The sequence below is a fragment of the Saccopteryx leptura genome, chromosome 2 (genome assembly GCF_036850995.1).
Source record: "Saccopteryx leptura isolate mSacLep1 chromosome 2, mSacLep1_pri_phased_curated, whole genome shotgun sequence".
Lineage (NCBI taxonomy): Eukaryota > Metazoa > Chordata > Mammalia > Chiroptera > Emballonuridae > Saccopteryx > Saccopteryx leptura.
Genome location: NC_089504.1, coordinates 22,484,517 through 22,501,075, shown reverse-complemented (window position 1 = coordinate 22,501,075; position 16,559 = coordinate 22,484,517). Strand labels below are relative to the sequence as shown.

The 16,559-nt window shown below is 42.3% G+C and overlaps 1 protein-coding gene across 3 annotated transcripts in view; it reads left to right on the top strand.

The window, feature by feature from the left end:
• The window catches only part of KIAA1958 (KIAA1958 ortholog), a 163,853-nt gene extending 150,881 nt beyond the window's left edge, over positions 1 to 12,972 (top strand). For 2 of the 3 annotated variants that reach the window (XM_066367417.1, XM_066367419.1), the window contains one exon: positions 1,171 to 7,576. In XM_066367417.1, the coding sequence (XP_066223514.1) occupies positions 1,171 to 1,977 (807 nt within the window). In that variant the 3' untranslated portion in view covers positions 1,978 to 7,576. Of the gene's footprint in view, positions 1 to 1,170; positions 7,577 to 10,217 lie in introns of those variants that run through there. The other variant, XM_066367418.1, reaches the window with a different exon arrangement.
• Positions 12,973 to 16,559: the final 3,587 nt, after the last annotated feature.

Below are 16,559 nucleotides of genomic sequence, written 5' to 3'. Positions count from 1 at the left end.
TTATTAATCCATGCTACTATTTTTTTCTAATTTGGCTTTTTCTAGCTTTGTAAGTTGAATACTGTTTGCTTATTGTTAATAAAGCCTTCCAGCACAGTTATTCAAGACTGTGATGTTATTGGAATGTTAAATGCAACATCTCATACATTTTGATATGTAATATTTTCAGTTTGGTTCATTTTAAATCTGTAATTCAGTTTTTATTTTCCTTTTGACCCAACAGCCGTTAGAAAGATAAATGTCACCCGTATGGTTTCTACTTTTAAAACGTTTTTTATGGAGGCTTTCTTTTGTCCTAGAATGTGTATCCAGCCTGAATTGACTTTGAGCAAGGTCTGATTTTCTCTTTATAGCTCCCTCTTGAAGATAAAGCTTTCTTCTCCTCATGCCATACCCAAGTGAGGAGCTCTCTCTAATTGTCTGTATAGTCACTAAATTTTTCTTATCTGTTGAACAAATATTGATGTCAGAACCCAATAGGTTATTAAGCCAGAGATATTTCCAGACCTATTCTGATAAATTCAAGTGAAAATTCAAGGATCGTTGGCCTGCTCTGCAAACTGGACGTGTCAGTGGTCTTTTCCTATGGCACCATGTTTAGGGCCAGAAGCACCAAATATTATGTGCAGGTTATCAAGGCAATTAATGTCGGAATGATTCCGAGTTTGTTAAGTTCAGTTTAGGTATTCTTCAGAGAGGAAGGTTGAATTTTATTGAAGGGGAGGAAAGGAAAGGATTTGCTACAAAAGAGAAGAAAGGGCTTTCTAGAGAGAAATAATGAAAGTTAAAAAGGCCAATAATAATAACATGTATATGTGCATATATATATATTTACATGTGTGCGCGCTCATCACTGTTTACCAACCCTTTCACATCCACTACTTTAAATATTATAGCAATCCTTGGAGAAGGTGTTGATTATTATGTCCCATTTTGCAGCTTGGAACACTGAGGTTTAAAGAGATTAAGTGGAGCCAAGTATGGAACCTAGATCTTCCAGCTTGAAGTTCACTGTTCTTTCCACTATATCATGCTAAGGAGTCAACCCTCTAGAGGCCACACAATGTCTTGTCTGCAGTACCACCCCTGGTGAGGATTAGGAGAAGGAAGGAGGGGTCTGGCTATGTGGGTGTCCTCAAATGTGTAACCTCAGTGTTTGTCTCATTTGAGATCCCCGCAGTGAAGTTGAACGAGCTACTCGAGAACTTTTATGTCACCGTTAAGAAGAGTGACGGCTCAGACTTCCTGGCCACCTCGCTCCATGCCATTCGCCGAGGCCTGGACCGCATCCTGAAGAACGCAGGTGTGGGCTTTTCCATCACCAGCAGCACCTTCAGTTCCTCCACCAAGAAGCTCAAGGAGAAGCTGTGGGTCCTGAGCAAGGCAGGGATGTCAGGCGCCCGCTCTCGCAATATCATCTACTTTTCCCTCTCTGATGAGGAGGAGATGTGGCAGGCCGGGTGCCTGGGAGACGACAGCCCTATCACGCTCCTGTCCACTGTGGTCAAGTACAACAGCCAGTACCTGAATATGCGGACGCTGCAGGAGCATGCAGATCTGATGTATGGTGACATCGAGCTGCTCAAAGACCCACAAAACCAGCCCTATTTTGCCCGGACAGACAGTGTCAAGCGGGAGAGTCGCAGTGGTTCCACGAGGCTATGTCACGGGAAAATATACCACGAGCATTCCAAGGGACACAAACAGTGCCCGTACTGCCTCCTCTATAAGTACATGTACATCCACCGGCCACCCACACAAATGGAGGCCAAGTCCCCTTTCTACCTTACTGCCAGGAAGGAGGCCATAGACATGGGCAGTGTGTGGTACGAGGACCAGAGGATGGGACTCCGGTCTCTTCGGGGAATTGTCCCAAACTTAGCCAAGAAGGTCAAGCTGGAAAACTGTGAGAACTTCACCTTCGTCTCGTTTACTCAGGTCTCCAGGAGGCTTGGCTCCCACAGCTGCTGCCAGTGAGCCGTCCTTGGGTCCAGGCCACTGCTCAGAGGCGGCCGGGGACGACCGTGACGTCATGGCCAGGCTGGTCTCTGGCAGTGTGACCTGCTTTTTCTTCGACTTCGGGTTTTTGAACTGAAAGCAGATGAGTCTGAATAATTAGGATGTTTTATCCAAATGTGTCTCACCTATTTGTTAAATTATAGAATCTAAGACAATGTATAATTGCTACATACACAGGAACAAGGAAGTTCATTTTATCTAGTGCCTTTTTAGCACGAATTTTATTAAAAAAAAAGAAAAGAAAAGAAAAGAAAGAAAAACTGTTTGTTTGTGATTTTTAAAAATTTCCAGTAGCCTAGTAGCTTTAAAATGTTTTGAAGACCATATACACTTTGTTGAATTACACTCCCAGTAAGAACCAGAAAGAGAGAGGCAGATGTTAACTATTTCCAGAAGAAAATTTGCACTTGACACTCCTCTTTATAGTGTGTGGATGGATAACTCGGTTCTGCCGAGCAGGCGGCCTTCTCGGTGGAAGGTGGTGGAGACTGGCTCAGTCACGCTCCCCGCCCTGGGAGGAGCTTACCTCTGCGTCCGCGGAGACAATTTTATGAAAAAAGATTAATGCACCAAAAGCTGTTTGTGAGAGCAAGGTTTCCAGTAAACTAGATGGTTTGTACCATGAGGGAATTTCCAGCAGTAAAGGAAAGTGGCTTGGAAAAGCGATCTGTGATCAAAATGTGAAAACCCTCCTGAAGCAGAAGTGCCTACGTTTTATTTCTCAGCGTCACGTGAACGCTCTTCTCGTGTGGGTGCATTTTAGAGTTGTTGGTTGTTGTTTTTTTAACCTGTTCTTTGTGTCACACAGTTGTTCTGTCAGCATTATAGCACTGGATCTGTAAAAGAACTAGAGGTAATTTTCAGGCTGAAAACCCAACCAAACAAGCTGCAAAGGCCACAAATCAGCAAATGTGTTTATTAAAGCACTTTTGTCAAAGTAGGACTTTTTCAGCCCCAGTAGACACCGTCATTTATCTTGGCACCAGTGTCTGGAACACGATGCTGTAGGCAGCTGACCAGGTAAGCAAACCCAGCGTTAAGGACATAGGTGTAAGCATCTGAGCATGTTGACAGGTTATTAATGCCGTTTGCAACCATTTCACTCAGGTAATATCCAGCCTGACCATTTGTGATTGAAAACGTCCGCAGAATTTTCTAATAATGACTGCAAATGAGAAGTGAAAAAGGAGCCCAAAGAGTGCTAATTCATAATAATCCTTTCTAGGGATCTTTATTTTGTATTGGAGGAAAGACTGCTACAACTTTATACCGTTGTGTTCCTTGTGTGGGCTTTCTGATTCAAATTTAAAATTTCGACAGAAGTTGGAATTGCAGGAGTCCTAAAACATCAGCCCTGTTTCTTTTTCAAAATATTATTTTAGTATTTATTTTAATTAATTGTTTTTAAAAACCACTCACTGGTCACTGAAATAATATGTAATACTTTTTTACCAGAGGGACTCAACCAATGCTGCCTTAAGGATTAATGTTGTTCCCTTTTCAGTTTCTGCACATTTGTAATGTTGTTTACTAGTTGATCTTCCCTGAGTATAGATTAATTATGGTATGTCTCTGTCTGTATATAAATAACAAGTAATATTTAAAACTCAGTGTTACGACTTGATAATGCATACTGTTCTATTATGGTTTTCTATAGTGATTTTAGAGTTTTAATTAAAAAGAGACACAAAACATTAGGTACAGTTTCCATTAGTTTGCTAAACACCCAAAGGATATTTCATTTGTGAAAAGCAGACGGTCATTTTTTTCTTGTCAGTTCTGCGCTTAAACAGAAATAGAACCTATGTGAACTATTCAAGGCAGAGCCCGCAGCCTAATTAAATAAAATACCCATTTTTATTTTAAATAGACTCAAGAAGAAATTGCCATTAGGAGCCACTGGGATCTTTTCAGATTTTACATTTCCAGAAGTAGCAATAACTGATCCAGAGGTTGTCATCTTTCTGTTGATAGTGGCTTTTCATCAGCTGAATTACCATCTCTGCCTCACATTTGTTACTTATTACCTATTTGATGTAATATCAGTCCCCAGAGTTCTGAACTGAGTGATTAGAATATAAAATCAGGAGGAGGAATCTTCCGTGATATCCGCTGGAATGAAAGAACTGTCTCCAGGCATCCTGAAAGCTGTTTATTACACGCCTCCTTGGGGAGTAGGGGTGAGAAAGAACACACATTTATCAATTGCTGTCCTGGGTACTTCGTTATATATTTGTGTGGAGATGTGTATGTTTATATGCACACGCACACTTTAAATTTATCTGTGGTAACGCCTAGTAAACCTGTGGCAAAGTACCTATCCATTTCGATGGCCGGGCTGTCCTCAGAGGAGCTGACGTGGGGCGGGGTAGCTGGTTCTCAGGCGGGGTTCTGTCTTTCCAGCCCACCCTAAACCATACCCACTGGAGACGCCATGGTTTTCTCCCCTTCCCCTGAGCCTGGGAAAAGGAGAGTCCCAAGAGAAGGAAGTGGGGGGAGTTAAGAGTATTTTCTTCACTAACCATTAGTTGTTTTTGTTTGTTTGTTTTTGCTCAGAATTGGAATGAGGATCAGGAGTTTGCAGGTTCACTGGGGCAAAAGTTGCCTCTGGTTGTGCCTCAGGAAAGGCAGTGCTATAGGTGTTACAAGAGGACCTGTGGGGTCCTCGGGGTGAGCTCTTGCCCACAGCACCTTCTGCACCTGCTCTAGAGTGAGCCCTGCTTCCTTGGCACCTCCTTCCTGAATCCATCAGGTCTCCCCTGAGAAGTTAATTCTGCAAGAGGTAATAGGGTGTCAGCTTGAAGGGCATGATTCAATTCAATATCAAGGGGTTAGCACAGCACTAGGCACATAGTAAGCATGCAGTAAATGTTAGCTATGTTAGTTACAACTTTTGGTAATAGTAATGACTAGTATTATTCAACTGATCTGCATTGGACCACTTATTTTTTCCATTATGGAGATTCTTTCCTTTATACTGTTGAACTTGAAGAGGCAACCAAACCTTATAATCTGGTCACATTTATGCCTATCCAATTCTACCTCCAACACAGCCGAGCCCTGATACCTCAGCTATCAGCAAAAATAAATGGAGAGTGGAGAAATGTTAAGAAGCTTTGTAATGCTTGTTTAGTGTGTTTGCAAAGGGGAGTATTAAGGAAGAACCTAACCAAAGTTGCGAAAGAAATGGTCTCCTTGGTTATGTGGTGTTTTCCATCTTTCCTTGGGTTATATACATGCTGTGTTCATCTGCCCTGACTGATAAATGGTGTTTGAAGAAATGTGGAATTCTGTTACCTGGATCTTTATTTTAATTCAGTCTTATTACAAACATCAAGCGCTCTACCATCTCCTCCCATCTTTATAGAGTGTCATGGGGAGAGTCTGGACAAAATAATCCTCATGGAGATGCTGAAGTCTCTTGTAATAGAAAGATCACTATCGGGTTCTTCACTACTCACTCGGCAAATTCTGGTCTCACTTTCCTCAGCTATGAAGTGGGGTCATTGGAGTGGATCGTCTCTGAAGTGAATAATGTCACACCTCTGCGCTTCTTCCAAACCATATAAGTCGGAAGGGGCAGAACTCGGAAGCAAAACTCCTAGTTCTTCAAGGTCATAGAGGGAATCTTCTCAATTAGTGCTTCTCACTAGACTGGAACAGCGCTTTCTTTAGGAATAATGGTTTTCTTGAGTTTTCATGTTTCACAACTTCTAAAATTATCTTGCTATCTTTAGGCAATAGAACGTTGATTATTTCTCTGTGTAGGCTAACATTGACCACATGTTCCTACTTAAATAAAGTAAACAATGTTTATTATACTTATCCAACATGCATCACGTTGTTGCTTTTTAAAATATTTTATTTATTGATTTCAGAGAGGAGATAGAGAAGGGGGTGGAGCAGGAAGCACCAACTCGTAGTGTAGCAGTTGCTCCTCTTATGTGCCTTGACCAGGCAAGCCCAGAGTTTCAAACCAGCAACCTCAGTGTTCCAGGTTGACGCTCCATCCACTGTGCCACCACAGGTCAGGGACTTTGTTCTTTTATTAAAATTGGGATTGCTAAACAGTTTTGGGCTAGTAATTAATTAACTTTAGGCATCAATAAATGCAAAAATGAAGTCCTCCAAGGAGAGTTACCTCATTTTCTGCACATGAGCATGCCATTTAGTCTAGTTCAGGCTTGTATATATTTTGAAGTTGTTAACATGCAGCCCCAACCAGAAGGATACATTAAAAGTTTCAAAATCATATATATCTTTCAATGCTTTTGCTTTGGGTGAATTTTAATGCTATATATTGAAATAGAAACATTCAGTTGTTGAGGCAGTGTTCTTAGGTAAAAATCTTTACTGTATTTTTCCACATAAGTTAACTAGCTTGGCAAATATCTGAGTGGAGGGTGAGACTGATGATGAGCTAAGACCCAACTCCTTTTCATATGGGATGATAAACTAACATCTCGAGATTATATATCCGTATCCATGTATTCTGACATCACAGGATTTCCCAAAACTCCTTTGAGGAAGGCTGCCCATCTTTCTGGCAAAGTTTGCCTGTTATTACCATGATGATCATTTTGAGTACTTCTTGTTCTCACTGTCCAAGAAATCCAGAGAAGTTTCTCGTGTTGGGCTATTGATCAGAATCAGATTTTTAAGCTTAAAGTGCTTTATTCCTTATCAAATGCAGCTTGTATGGAAGTTAATAATTGCAGGAAACATTTATTAAAACCTAAGAAACGGATCACTGGATTATATGTAGGCTCACAGTGCTGCCACTGCTATTGGTAGCAACGGGGTAGATCCCTGTCCCCACACTGAGGTGAGAACGGGCTCCTAGATATTTTATGATCACTATCACTGGTTCAATTACTTTGTTTTTAACTGTAGGTGTGGTTACTATTTGTTCAAATAAGTTTCTAGAAGGTTCGGATTTGGCTAACCTAATGGTGAGTGCTTTCTTACAGCTTGCCTCATACCCTCATTCATTTCTCATATCACCTATGCAAGGGAGGTCTAATTATTCCCATCTTACTTACTGAGAAGCCAAGGCTCAGAGAAGTTAAGTGGATTTCCCGAAGTCTCGGAGAGTTAGTAAGCTGGAGAACTTAAGTTTGAGCCCCGTTCTTCTGACTCCAGACCCTATGCTCAGTCCATTACACAAAACCACCTTCTTCAGGCCCACCAAAGTCCCATTTATCATGGAGCTTTTAAAAAATTAAACATAGCCCTGGCTGGTTGGCTCAGTGGTAGAGCGTCGGCCTAGCGTGCAGAAGTCCCGGGTTCGATTCCCGGCCAGGGCACACAGGAGAGGCGCTCATCTGCTTCTCCACCCTTCCCCCTCTCCTTCCTCTCTGTCTCTCTCTTCCCCTCCCGCAGCCGAGACTCCATTGGAGCAAAAGATAACCCGGGCGCTGGGGAAGGCTCCTTGGCCTCTGCCCCAGGCGCTAGAGTGGCTCTGGTGCGACAGAGCGACGCCCCGGATGGGCAGAGCATCGCCCCCTGGTGGGCGTGCCAGGTGGATCCCGGTTGGGCGCATGCGGGAGTCTGTCTGACTGCCTCCCCGTTTCCAGCTTCAGAAAAATACAAAAAAAAAAAAAATTAAACATAGTTTGTATTTGAGGAGTATTTCATTTCCTACGCCATACTGTGTCACACCTTATACCTCCTGTCTTACTAGTCCCTTGGTCACATGGTACAGTTCAGTAGTTCCTGGAAAGCCTGGTGGTTTCTATGAATGAGTGTAATGTTTAATGCCTGATGAGAACCTTGTCTTTATCCAGTAAGAAACTTGTTTTACTCATTGTCTTCCTTAAAGGGAAGATGGTCATGCCAATTTAGTCTAATAAAAGTCAAGTAATTTACAAACTGCCCCCCTTTGAACATTGGTATCACTGCTTAGAATTGTGACATTCCTAACCTATGTCACAATGATATGCTCAGGTTTTTTATTTTCACTTTTTAATTTTAGTGTCAGAGGATTTTTATCATCTTTAGGCTTACGGTACCCTCATCACAAAATAAACTTATTTAGTCATGTTTCTTTTTATTCTTTCCTTTATCAGGACATGTTTATTTTCTGTTTTGAGACTTTAAGAAACAATAGGATGTAGGTAACTCTGAGATGATGGAGTTGGATTCCCTCGATGTACCAATAAGGAAATTAAAGCCCAGACATATTAAAGGGCTTGTCCAAGGTCAGCGAGACAATAAGTGGTCAAATCAGAACTATAAAATTAACCCAGAACTCTTTTCTTTATACCATAGCTGGGGAAATTTGGATTTTTCAACTTTTTTTTTTTTCAGACCATAAGAGAAAGTTTATTTAGAAAGTCACAGAGGGGCCCCGGTCGGCTTGCTCAGCAGTAGAGTGTCGGCCCAGCATGTGGAAGTCCTGGGTTCGATTCCCGGTCAGGACACACAGGAGAAGCACCCATCTGCTTCTCCATCCTTCCCCCTCTCCTTTCTCTCTATCTCTCTCTTGCCCTCCCGCAGCCAAGGCTCCATTGGAGCAAAGTTAGCCCCGGTGCTGAGAGTGGCTCCATGACCTCTGCCTCAGATGCTAGAATGGCTCCAGCCACAACGGAGCAATGCCCCAGATAGGCAGAGCATCGCCCCATGGTGGGCATGCCAGGTGGATCCCGGTCGGGCACATGCGGGAGTCTGTCTGATTGGCTCCCAGCTTCTAACTTCAGAAAAATACAAAAAACAAACAAACAAACAAAAAAGTCACAGAGGTAAAAGAAGTGAGCCGTAAAGAAATGGGCCCAGGAAACAAGTAACAGGAGCAAAAGAAGAGCTGTTGGAGCTTAGGAGAGAGAGAGGCAAGGAAAACGCATCTGGGGGATGGGGGTGAGAAGCATGGACATGCTCCATAAAGAAAACAGCTAAGATTTAGATTTTTAAAAATTAATGGAACTACATCTGTCAGAACAACATCTGATAAGTCCCCAATGAGCTTCTATCTTTCTAGAAAACCACTCATAAGGACCCAGAAGGAAGCCAAATCTCAATTCTGGAATCTAGGGGGAATCAAAAATGTTCTCTACCCTTCTACCTCCACTTCATTCAGCCCGAGACACCAAACCTTAGGGCTGAAATGAGCAGAAGGCAGAGAGGATCTGTTGGAGGCATAGTGCATTCTGAGGTAAACACCCTTTAGGTGAGAGCAGAAACAATAATTAGGTAGCAGAACATGAAAATACTGTGATTTTTCACTTATGAAGTTGCTTCAGAGAGGCAGAAAACCAGGTAACAGGAAGGAAAGGCTACCACTTTAATAGAAAAGGCTAAACTAGAAACTGGGCTTGGAGATCTGGACGTGACACATGACTAACAACCTCTGTATTGGAAAATGGGGTTTGACAAGCATGCAAGTGGACATACAGCATAACCAAGGGCAAGTGCTGTTCTGACAAGAAAAGACCACACTTAAAGATGAATATGGAGAAAAGAGAAAAGTGCATATTTAAACAAGGTGGCTGAAACAGGGAAAATGAAAAGCTTCCAGAACATTTGATAATGAGAGTGATCTACTGCAAGAAACGAGAAAATTTTAGAATTCTTTTTTGTTGTAATTGAAAGAACAGAATTATTGCCTCTGCAGCAATAGTTATCTCAAAATGGAAATGGGTGCAATAAAATGAACTGAGACCCTGGCCGGTTGGCTCAGTGGTAGAGCGTCGGCCTGGCATACAGGAGTCCCGGGTTCAATTCCCGGCCAGGGCACACAGGAGAAGCGCCCATCTGCATCTCCACCCCTCCCCCTCTCCTTCCTCTCTGTCTCTCTCTTCCCCTCCGCAGCCAAAGCTCCACTGGAGCAAAGTTTGCCCGGGCACTGAGGATGGCTCTGTGGCCTCTGCCTCAGGCGCTAGAATGGCTCTGGTTGTAACAGAGCAACGCCCCAAGATGGGCAGAGCATTGCCCCCTGGTGGGCGTGCCAGGTGGATCCCGGTCGGGCGCATGTGGGAGTCTGTCTGACTGCCTCCCCATTTCCAGCTTCGGAAAAATTCAAAAAAAAAAAAAAATGAACTGAGAAAGAAAATAGATTAGGAAGAAGGATGTTTAAGGAAGGTAAAACCAACATCAGATTAAAATCTACATTGGAAACAGAAACTATCAATAGTACTGGTGCTTAAAGGAAAAAAAAAAAATCAGTACTGTGAAGGACAAGCTTGAGATTTTTCTTTCCAAAGGAACGAAATGAAAATACTGGGAAACGATAATGGGAAGACAGAACATTAGATGACATCACTGATATTTGCTTTTCCTGATGGGAAGACTACACTGAGAAGAAATATCATCAACCATAAAAATCAAATCTTTCCTGAACCGAATGAAACTCTCTTTATGTAGGTTGAAAGGACTCACTGCATTTCAGGACTCACCCAAAAAAAGTGAACCAGACCCCGCCTCAGCACCTCATGGAAATAATTTCAAACCACCAAGGACAGAGAATGAAAACCCTGGCCATCGTCCAGTCAGAAAGTAAAATAAATTGCCTATCAGAAAACAAAAGAGCATTCTGGCTTCAGACTTCTACTCTGTAGCACCAAATGCCAGGAAACCAGAGGGAATTGTGAAGGGAGATGTTAAGATACAGAAAATATTTTTTTAATGTGTGCGGTATCGATTTTAGAGAGAGAGGAAGGGAAGAGGGAGACAGAGACAGAAACATGGACCTGGCCCTGGCCGGTTGGCTTAGTGGTAGAGCGTCGGCCTGGCGTGCAGGAGTCCGGGTTCGATTCCTGGCCAGAGCACACAGGAGAAGCACCTATCTGCTTCTCCACCCCTCCCCCTCTCCTTCCTCTCTGTCTCTCTATTCTCCTCCCACAGCCAAGGCTCCATTGGAGCAAAAGATGGCCCAGGCGCTGAGGATGGCTCCTTGGCCTCTGCCCCAGGTGCTAGAGTGGCTCTAGTCGCGACAGAGCGACGCCCCGGGTGGGCAGAGCATCTCCCCCTGGTGGGCGTGCCAGGTGGATCCCGGTCGGGCGCATGCGGGAGTCTGTCTGACTGCCTCCCCGTTTCCAGCTTCAGAAGAAAAAAAAAAAAAGAAACATGATGGACCTGTTCCTGTACGTGCCCTGACTGGGGAGTACACTGGCAATCTCTGCGCTTTGGGCTGATGCTCTAACCAACTGAGCTATCTGGCCAGGGCCAGAAAATATTTTTAATTACGACAAGCATGCAGGACATCAACTATCTGTATACTATTCTTAGAAAGATAAATTATACTAGAGCCTACAAAGCTTGGTTTTAAAAAAAATCAACTTTTGCTTAATATCATAACTTCAAGGGACCCTGGGGTATTGACCATCAGATCATTACTCAACTAAAAGAAGGATATATGTACTTTTAAATAGACAATATGGCTAGAAGCCACATATGTAAAAGTGCCCAAGTCCTCACACGAGTGGGCGCAACTAATGCAAAAAAAGTTACCTCAAAATAATTGCCCTATCAGAGCATCATGTTTCTTCACACTTTTTACGAGAGTCACATATGGTCACGATGGTGTAAATAGAAAGTTCAGGTACTGTGCATCTTTTACAAATGAAATGGAAATAGGTCTCCGTTTTCCCCATTACCATGGAAAAAATTCTGTCTTGGGAGAGTCCCTTACTTCCAAGTGAGAAAAGGCTAGGGGTCCCCCGCCACATTTGTTTTGGGGTCTGATAGCCTGGACTGGAGTTTATTCAAGCCATCCCGTGTGCTTCTCTACTCTCCTGAAACTCAGAGCTAACAACAGGGAATAACTAGAAAATTGTAGGATATACATATTTGTCTTAAAAAAAGAGGTCGGACATCAGGCAAAACCATCCTTGTTTTGAAAGTTTAGTTTCAGCAGCAGGAAGGGGATGAGGGCAGTGAGGAGGTAGCCATAGCTATCCTTGAAGGTCCTTGTTGTTTTGTGTTTTGTTTTTAATTTAATGTTTTTCAATTAGAGTTGACATTCCATATTGTTTTATATTAGTGTCAGGTGTACAGCATAGAGGTTAGACATGTATGTAATTTACAGAGTGACCCCCCCAATAAGTCTACTGTACTTAAAGATTCATGGAACTATGTTTACAGTTCCTAAGGGAATAAAAGCAGTAAAAAGCAACAACACACCAAATTAATTGCTTCCGGAGTCCACGATGTTAGTGTTGGACGGAAGCTGGGTTGTTTTGTTTTGTTTTGTTTTCCATGGGCTTGAAAACATCAGAATGTCCAGTATCATTGGCCTTGATGTCAGAATAAAAAACCTTCCTGTCAGAATAAAAAACCTTCCTGTCAGAATAAAGGTTTTACCTTTATTTATTTACCAATTTGGCCTGTCGATTTAACCTCTAAATTTTTTTCCAACGACACCAGCATGTTTTCTTTAAATTTAGCAATAGCATAGCGAATGGGCTGCCTTGCGTTTGCTTGGTTTGGCAGTCTGAAGCACAGCAAACCTCTTCCAGAAGGAGAGCGTCTCTTCTGGACAGGTTCCCAGTATAACTTCCCCAGGGTCTCCCCCTTGCTTGGCTGTCACTGACAAAAGTCTGTTCACTTTATCTACTTAGATATATTTAAAATTTTAATCTTTTCTATGTGGCTGTATGTTTCAAATGATAGCAACAAAACTGTCCTAATGTTTGCACTATTCTTGATATATTTTATTTTAATGTAGAAAAGGGTATTAGTAATTCTGTAACACTGGAAACATCATTTGAAATGATACAGGACATGGTTGGTAACTTGAGTGATTTTATTGTACTGTTTTCCACATTTTCTCTTGTCCCCCAGTGATGCCTACACACGCACGCGCACACACACACACGTGTACGTGGGAGCACATGATTGTGAAAGCACGCACCACATCTGTTTTCTGTCATAGTGTCAAGAGTCGGAAGGAACTTCCATGTTCGTCTAGTCCAGCCTCTAGTTGATAGTCTAGTAGAGTCTGTTAACATTTTGCAAGGTTCTGTGCTTTTGTTTTTTAAGTTGCTGTTGTTGCTTGGTTTGGTTTTATGTTCATGTAACTTGAATGTTTAACCCAGATTTTTTAAAATAAAAAATGTTAATGTATATTTTATGTCTGTTTTATTAAAAATAACTTAGTTATTTTAACATAATCAGCAGTATGTATGATTTCTGAATGTTTTTTTTTTAATTTTAGTATCACATTCCCAGAATGTAATGTTTTTCTTTGTATTCTGCAAAATGTTAGCACATCTTGAGCCATTCTGTACCCATAATTCTATGCTTCTGCACTATACTCTGAGTGAGAGAGAAAGAGAGAGAGAAGCATCAACTCCTTCCAATTGGTTGTACCAGTCATTGCTTCTCATAGGTGCCCTAAGCAAGGCTCGAACTATTGAGCTGGCAACCTAGAAATCAAACCAGCAACCTCAGCGCTCTGGGAGGACACTCTATCCACTGTGCCACCAGCCAGGGTGAAGAACTGTTGATTGTATACTGACTATTGTGTACATCCCTCTAATGTGTACATCCCTTTCATGTTTTTCTGCTCTTTAAATTATTATTTTTGGCTTTTGCAGAGTACATTTACTCCTAAAATCTTTTAAAGTAGAAGTTTACTGCTCTATATTTACAACAGTTAAAAGCATTCCTAAGAACTTTCTGAAAAATGCTTCTGAGTGAGTAGAATGGTGGTGATGGTGAAAAGATATTTCATTGACAATTATTGACCCACAAGCAAATTGACTCCTCTCTTCTTACTGTTCTACTTAGAGAAATAATTTTTAAATTTTTAGACTCCTAAACCCATTTTTTTTTTTTTTTTTTTTTTTTTTTTTTTTTTTTCCAGAGACAGAGAGAGAGTCAGAGAGAGGGATAGACAGGGACAGACAGACAGGAACAGAGAGATGAGAAGCATCAATCATTAGTTTTTCGTTGCGCATTGCAACACCTTAATTGTTCATTGATTGCTTTCTCATACGTGCCTTGACCGCGGGCCTGCAGCAGACTGAGTAACCCCTTGCTCGAGCCAGCGACTTTGGGTCCAAGCTGGTGAACTTTTGCTCAAACCAGATGAGCCCTCACTCAAGCTGGCAACCTTGGGATCTTGGACCTGGGTCTTCCACATCCCAGTCCAGCGCTCTATCCACTGCGCCACTGCCCGGTCAGGCTCCTGAACCCATTTTAAAAAGTTGATGAAAGCTACAGAGCATTTTCTCAGGAAAATGCATATATGCATGAAACATCTTCCATACATAAACCCAGATTTTAAAACTCTCACACTAGATTTTTAAGAGTTGTCTTTTTTAAGACATATTCTACAATAAAATACTGTATTTAGGGATTTGCTTCAAAATAACCCAGAAGGATAGAGTAGGTAGAGATGGAGATGATACACAAATTGGCGTTGAGTAGATAACTGTTAAAGCAAATCAGCAGATTCGTGGGAGTTTGTTACACTGTTCTCTGTTCTTTAGTGTGTTTGAAGTTTTTTTACAAGGCAGAGGTTTAAAAAAGCTCATGTACTAAAGATTCCACAACGCTCCTCACCAGTCTCACAGAATCTTCAAGCTGGAAGGAAGGACCAGAGGAGAGATGAGTACATGAACCCTGATGAACACAGAAGAGACCCTCCAGATAAAACCCAAGCTAGATTTTCAGGTGAGATTGCTGGGTTGTAGCAGCAATGGCAAGAACTAGCAAAGTTTGGATTGTTACTGTTAACATGACTGTAAGGCATTTTTCCCCGCCGAGGAAGAAGGAAGGGGCCCGAGCCATGAAGTGTGCAATCCTAAAGGCTTTATTGAGTACAGAGCGCATCCCGCCCGACAAGGTTCCCTGGTACCAGGAACATGGAAGCCAGGGAAGTCGCATGGAGTGACCCGTGTGGGAGATATTTAAAGGGTCCCATCTAGGGTGGTAAGCTAATATGACGTGGTGAAACCTCGCTGGCTGGCAGACGGTCGCTTTTTTCCAAAGAGCTCCTGGGAAGTTTCTTTTGACGCACTTGGCTGTGGGCAGGTGTCTAGCCAAAGTTCCCGGGTTTGGTGTCTCACGTGACCATCCCCCATTGCTGACCATCCCACAATGACTTCATTTATACCTACCAAGCGGTAGGTACAGGAAAGTAGATCTGTGGAAATCTTAGGAGTTGACTTATGAGGCACAGATTGAGATGCGACCCAGTCGTGGTGAAAGTACTATGAAGCCTGCAGCTCTGAGCCAGGAGGTCCCAGGGCCTGGGCTGGCACGTGGCCTTGTCGGCCCGGAGGACAAATACTCCTCTGGGAGCTGCTACGGAAGCCATGTGCTACAGATACTTTGAGAGGAGAAGACCTCCAGGCGAGCAGTGGGGTGGGCTGCAGGAGAGATGCGGCAATGGCCCGGAGGCCCACTCTCACTGAGCTGTCAGGCCTTCACTCCTGTGCTGGAGGGGCCTCACAGGACAATGACGTTTTGGCTGATTTCACTCCGCTACATCTACTTTTTCTCGCCCTCCCCCAGATCAAGACCTGGAGCCCCAGAAGGCGCATCTGTCTTCCTTCCCAATGCATTTTAGTTCCTCCTTTGCTCGGGAGCATTTTCATGGCCGTTTTTTGCTGCTATCACCCGGGACAGGCATGAAAGACATTAAACAAGATATATTTCGGCAATAAACAAGATTCTTGTATTTCTCATGGGATCCCAAAGAAATAAGGATGAGAAATAAAAATTCCTGCTGGAGTATTTACAATGTACTCAGCTGTTGAAATGTTCAAAATGCAATCAAGGAAGCAATTTAGCACATTTCCAATACACTTAACTAGGGTAATAATGTTGAAGAGTTTGGCCAAGTTTAAAGAACCTAGTAAATCTTTGAGGATATTATGAAAGAATCTAGCCCCCACAATAACAAATACATTTTGACAGTTAATAGTTAATACAGAATGTGTGGTTTGTTGTTGTCTGTCCCTAGGATAATGGCCTAGATTTGAAAGGACATGATTTGACCTCCCCTTAGGCAGGGGACAGTATGATCCAGATGTTTCCTTTTGTCCCCTGTTCTCCTGACACGTGTAGACTATGGATACCTGACTCGACTCTCATGTATTTCTCTGCTCTCTCATTCTCAGTGGAACTCACCAGCCAGGGAACCTTTCCCAAACATTAGTGGTTCGTATGTTCCTCCACAATTTTTGGGAGAGCTGAGTCCATTTCTTCTGTTCTTTAGCAATTTTAATTAATTGACTTTTAATTAATTTAATTAATTAACTTAATTTTATTTTAAAACAATAAATAAATAAATACTTCTTATTTAAAGTAGGGCTCCTTGAAACCAACCATTTGGGTTCAAATTCCAGCTCTGCCTCTTACCAGTTCTGTGACCTTGAACAAGGCATTTGACCTCTCTGTGCCTCAATGTCTTCATCTTTAAAATGGGGGATAACAATAGCTGCCTTGTGGATTGGTGTGTGAGGCTTAAGTAAGAATGTTAATACATAAAAAGCACTTAGAACAATTGTAAAGTGCTTTTAAATAGTAAGTGCTGGTAAATAGTAACTGTCAAAAAATAACAGCTATGACTTTTATATTAGTATAATATATAGATA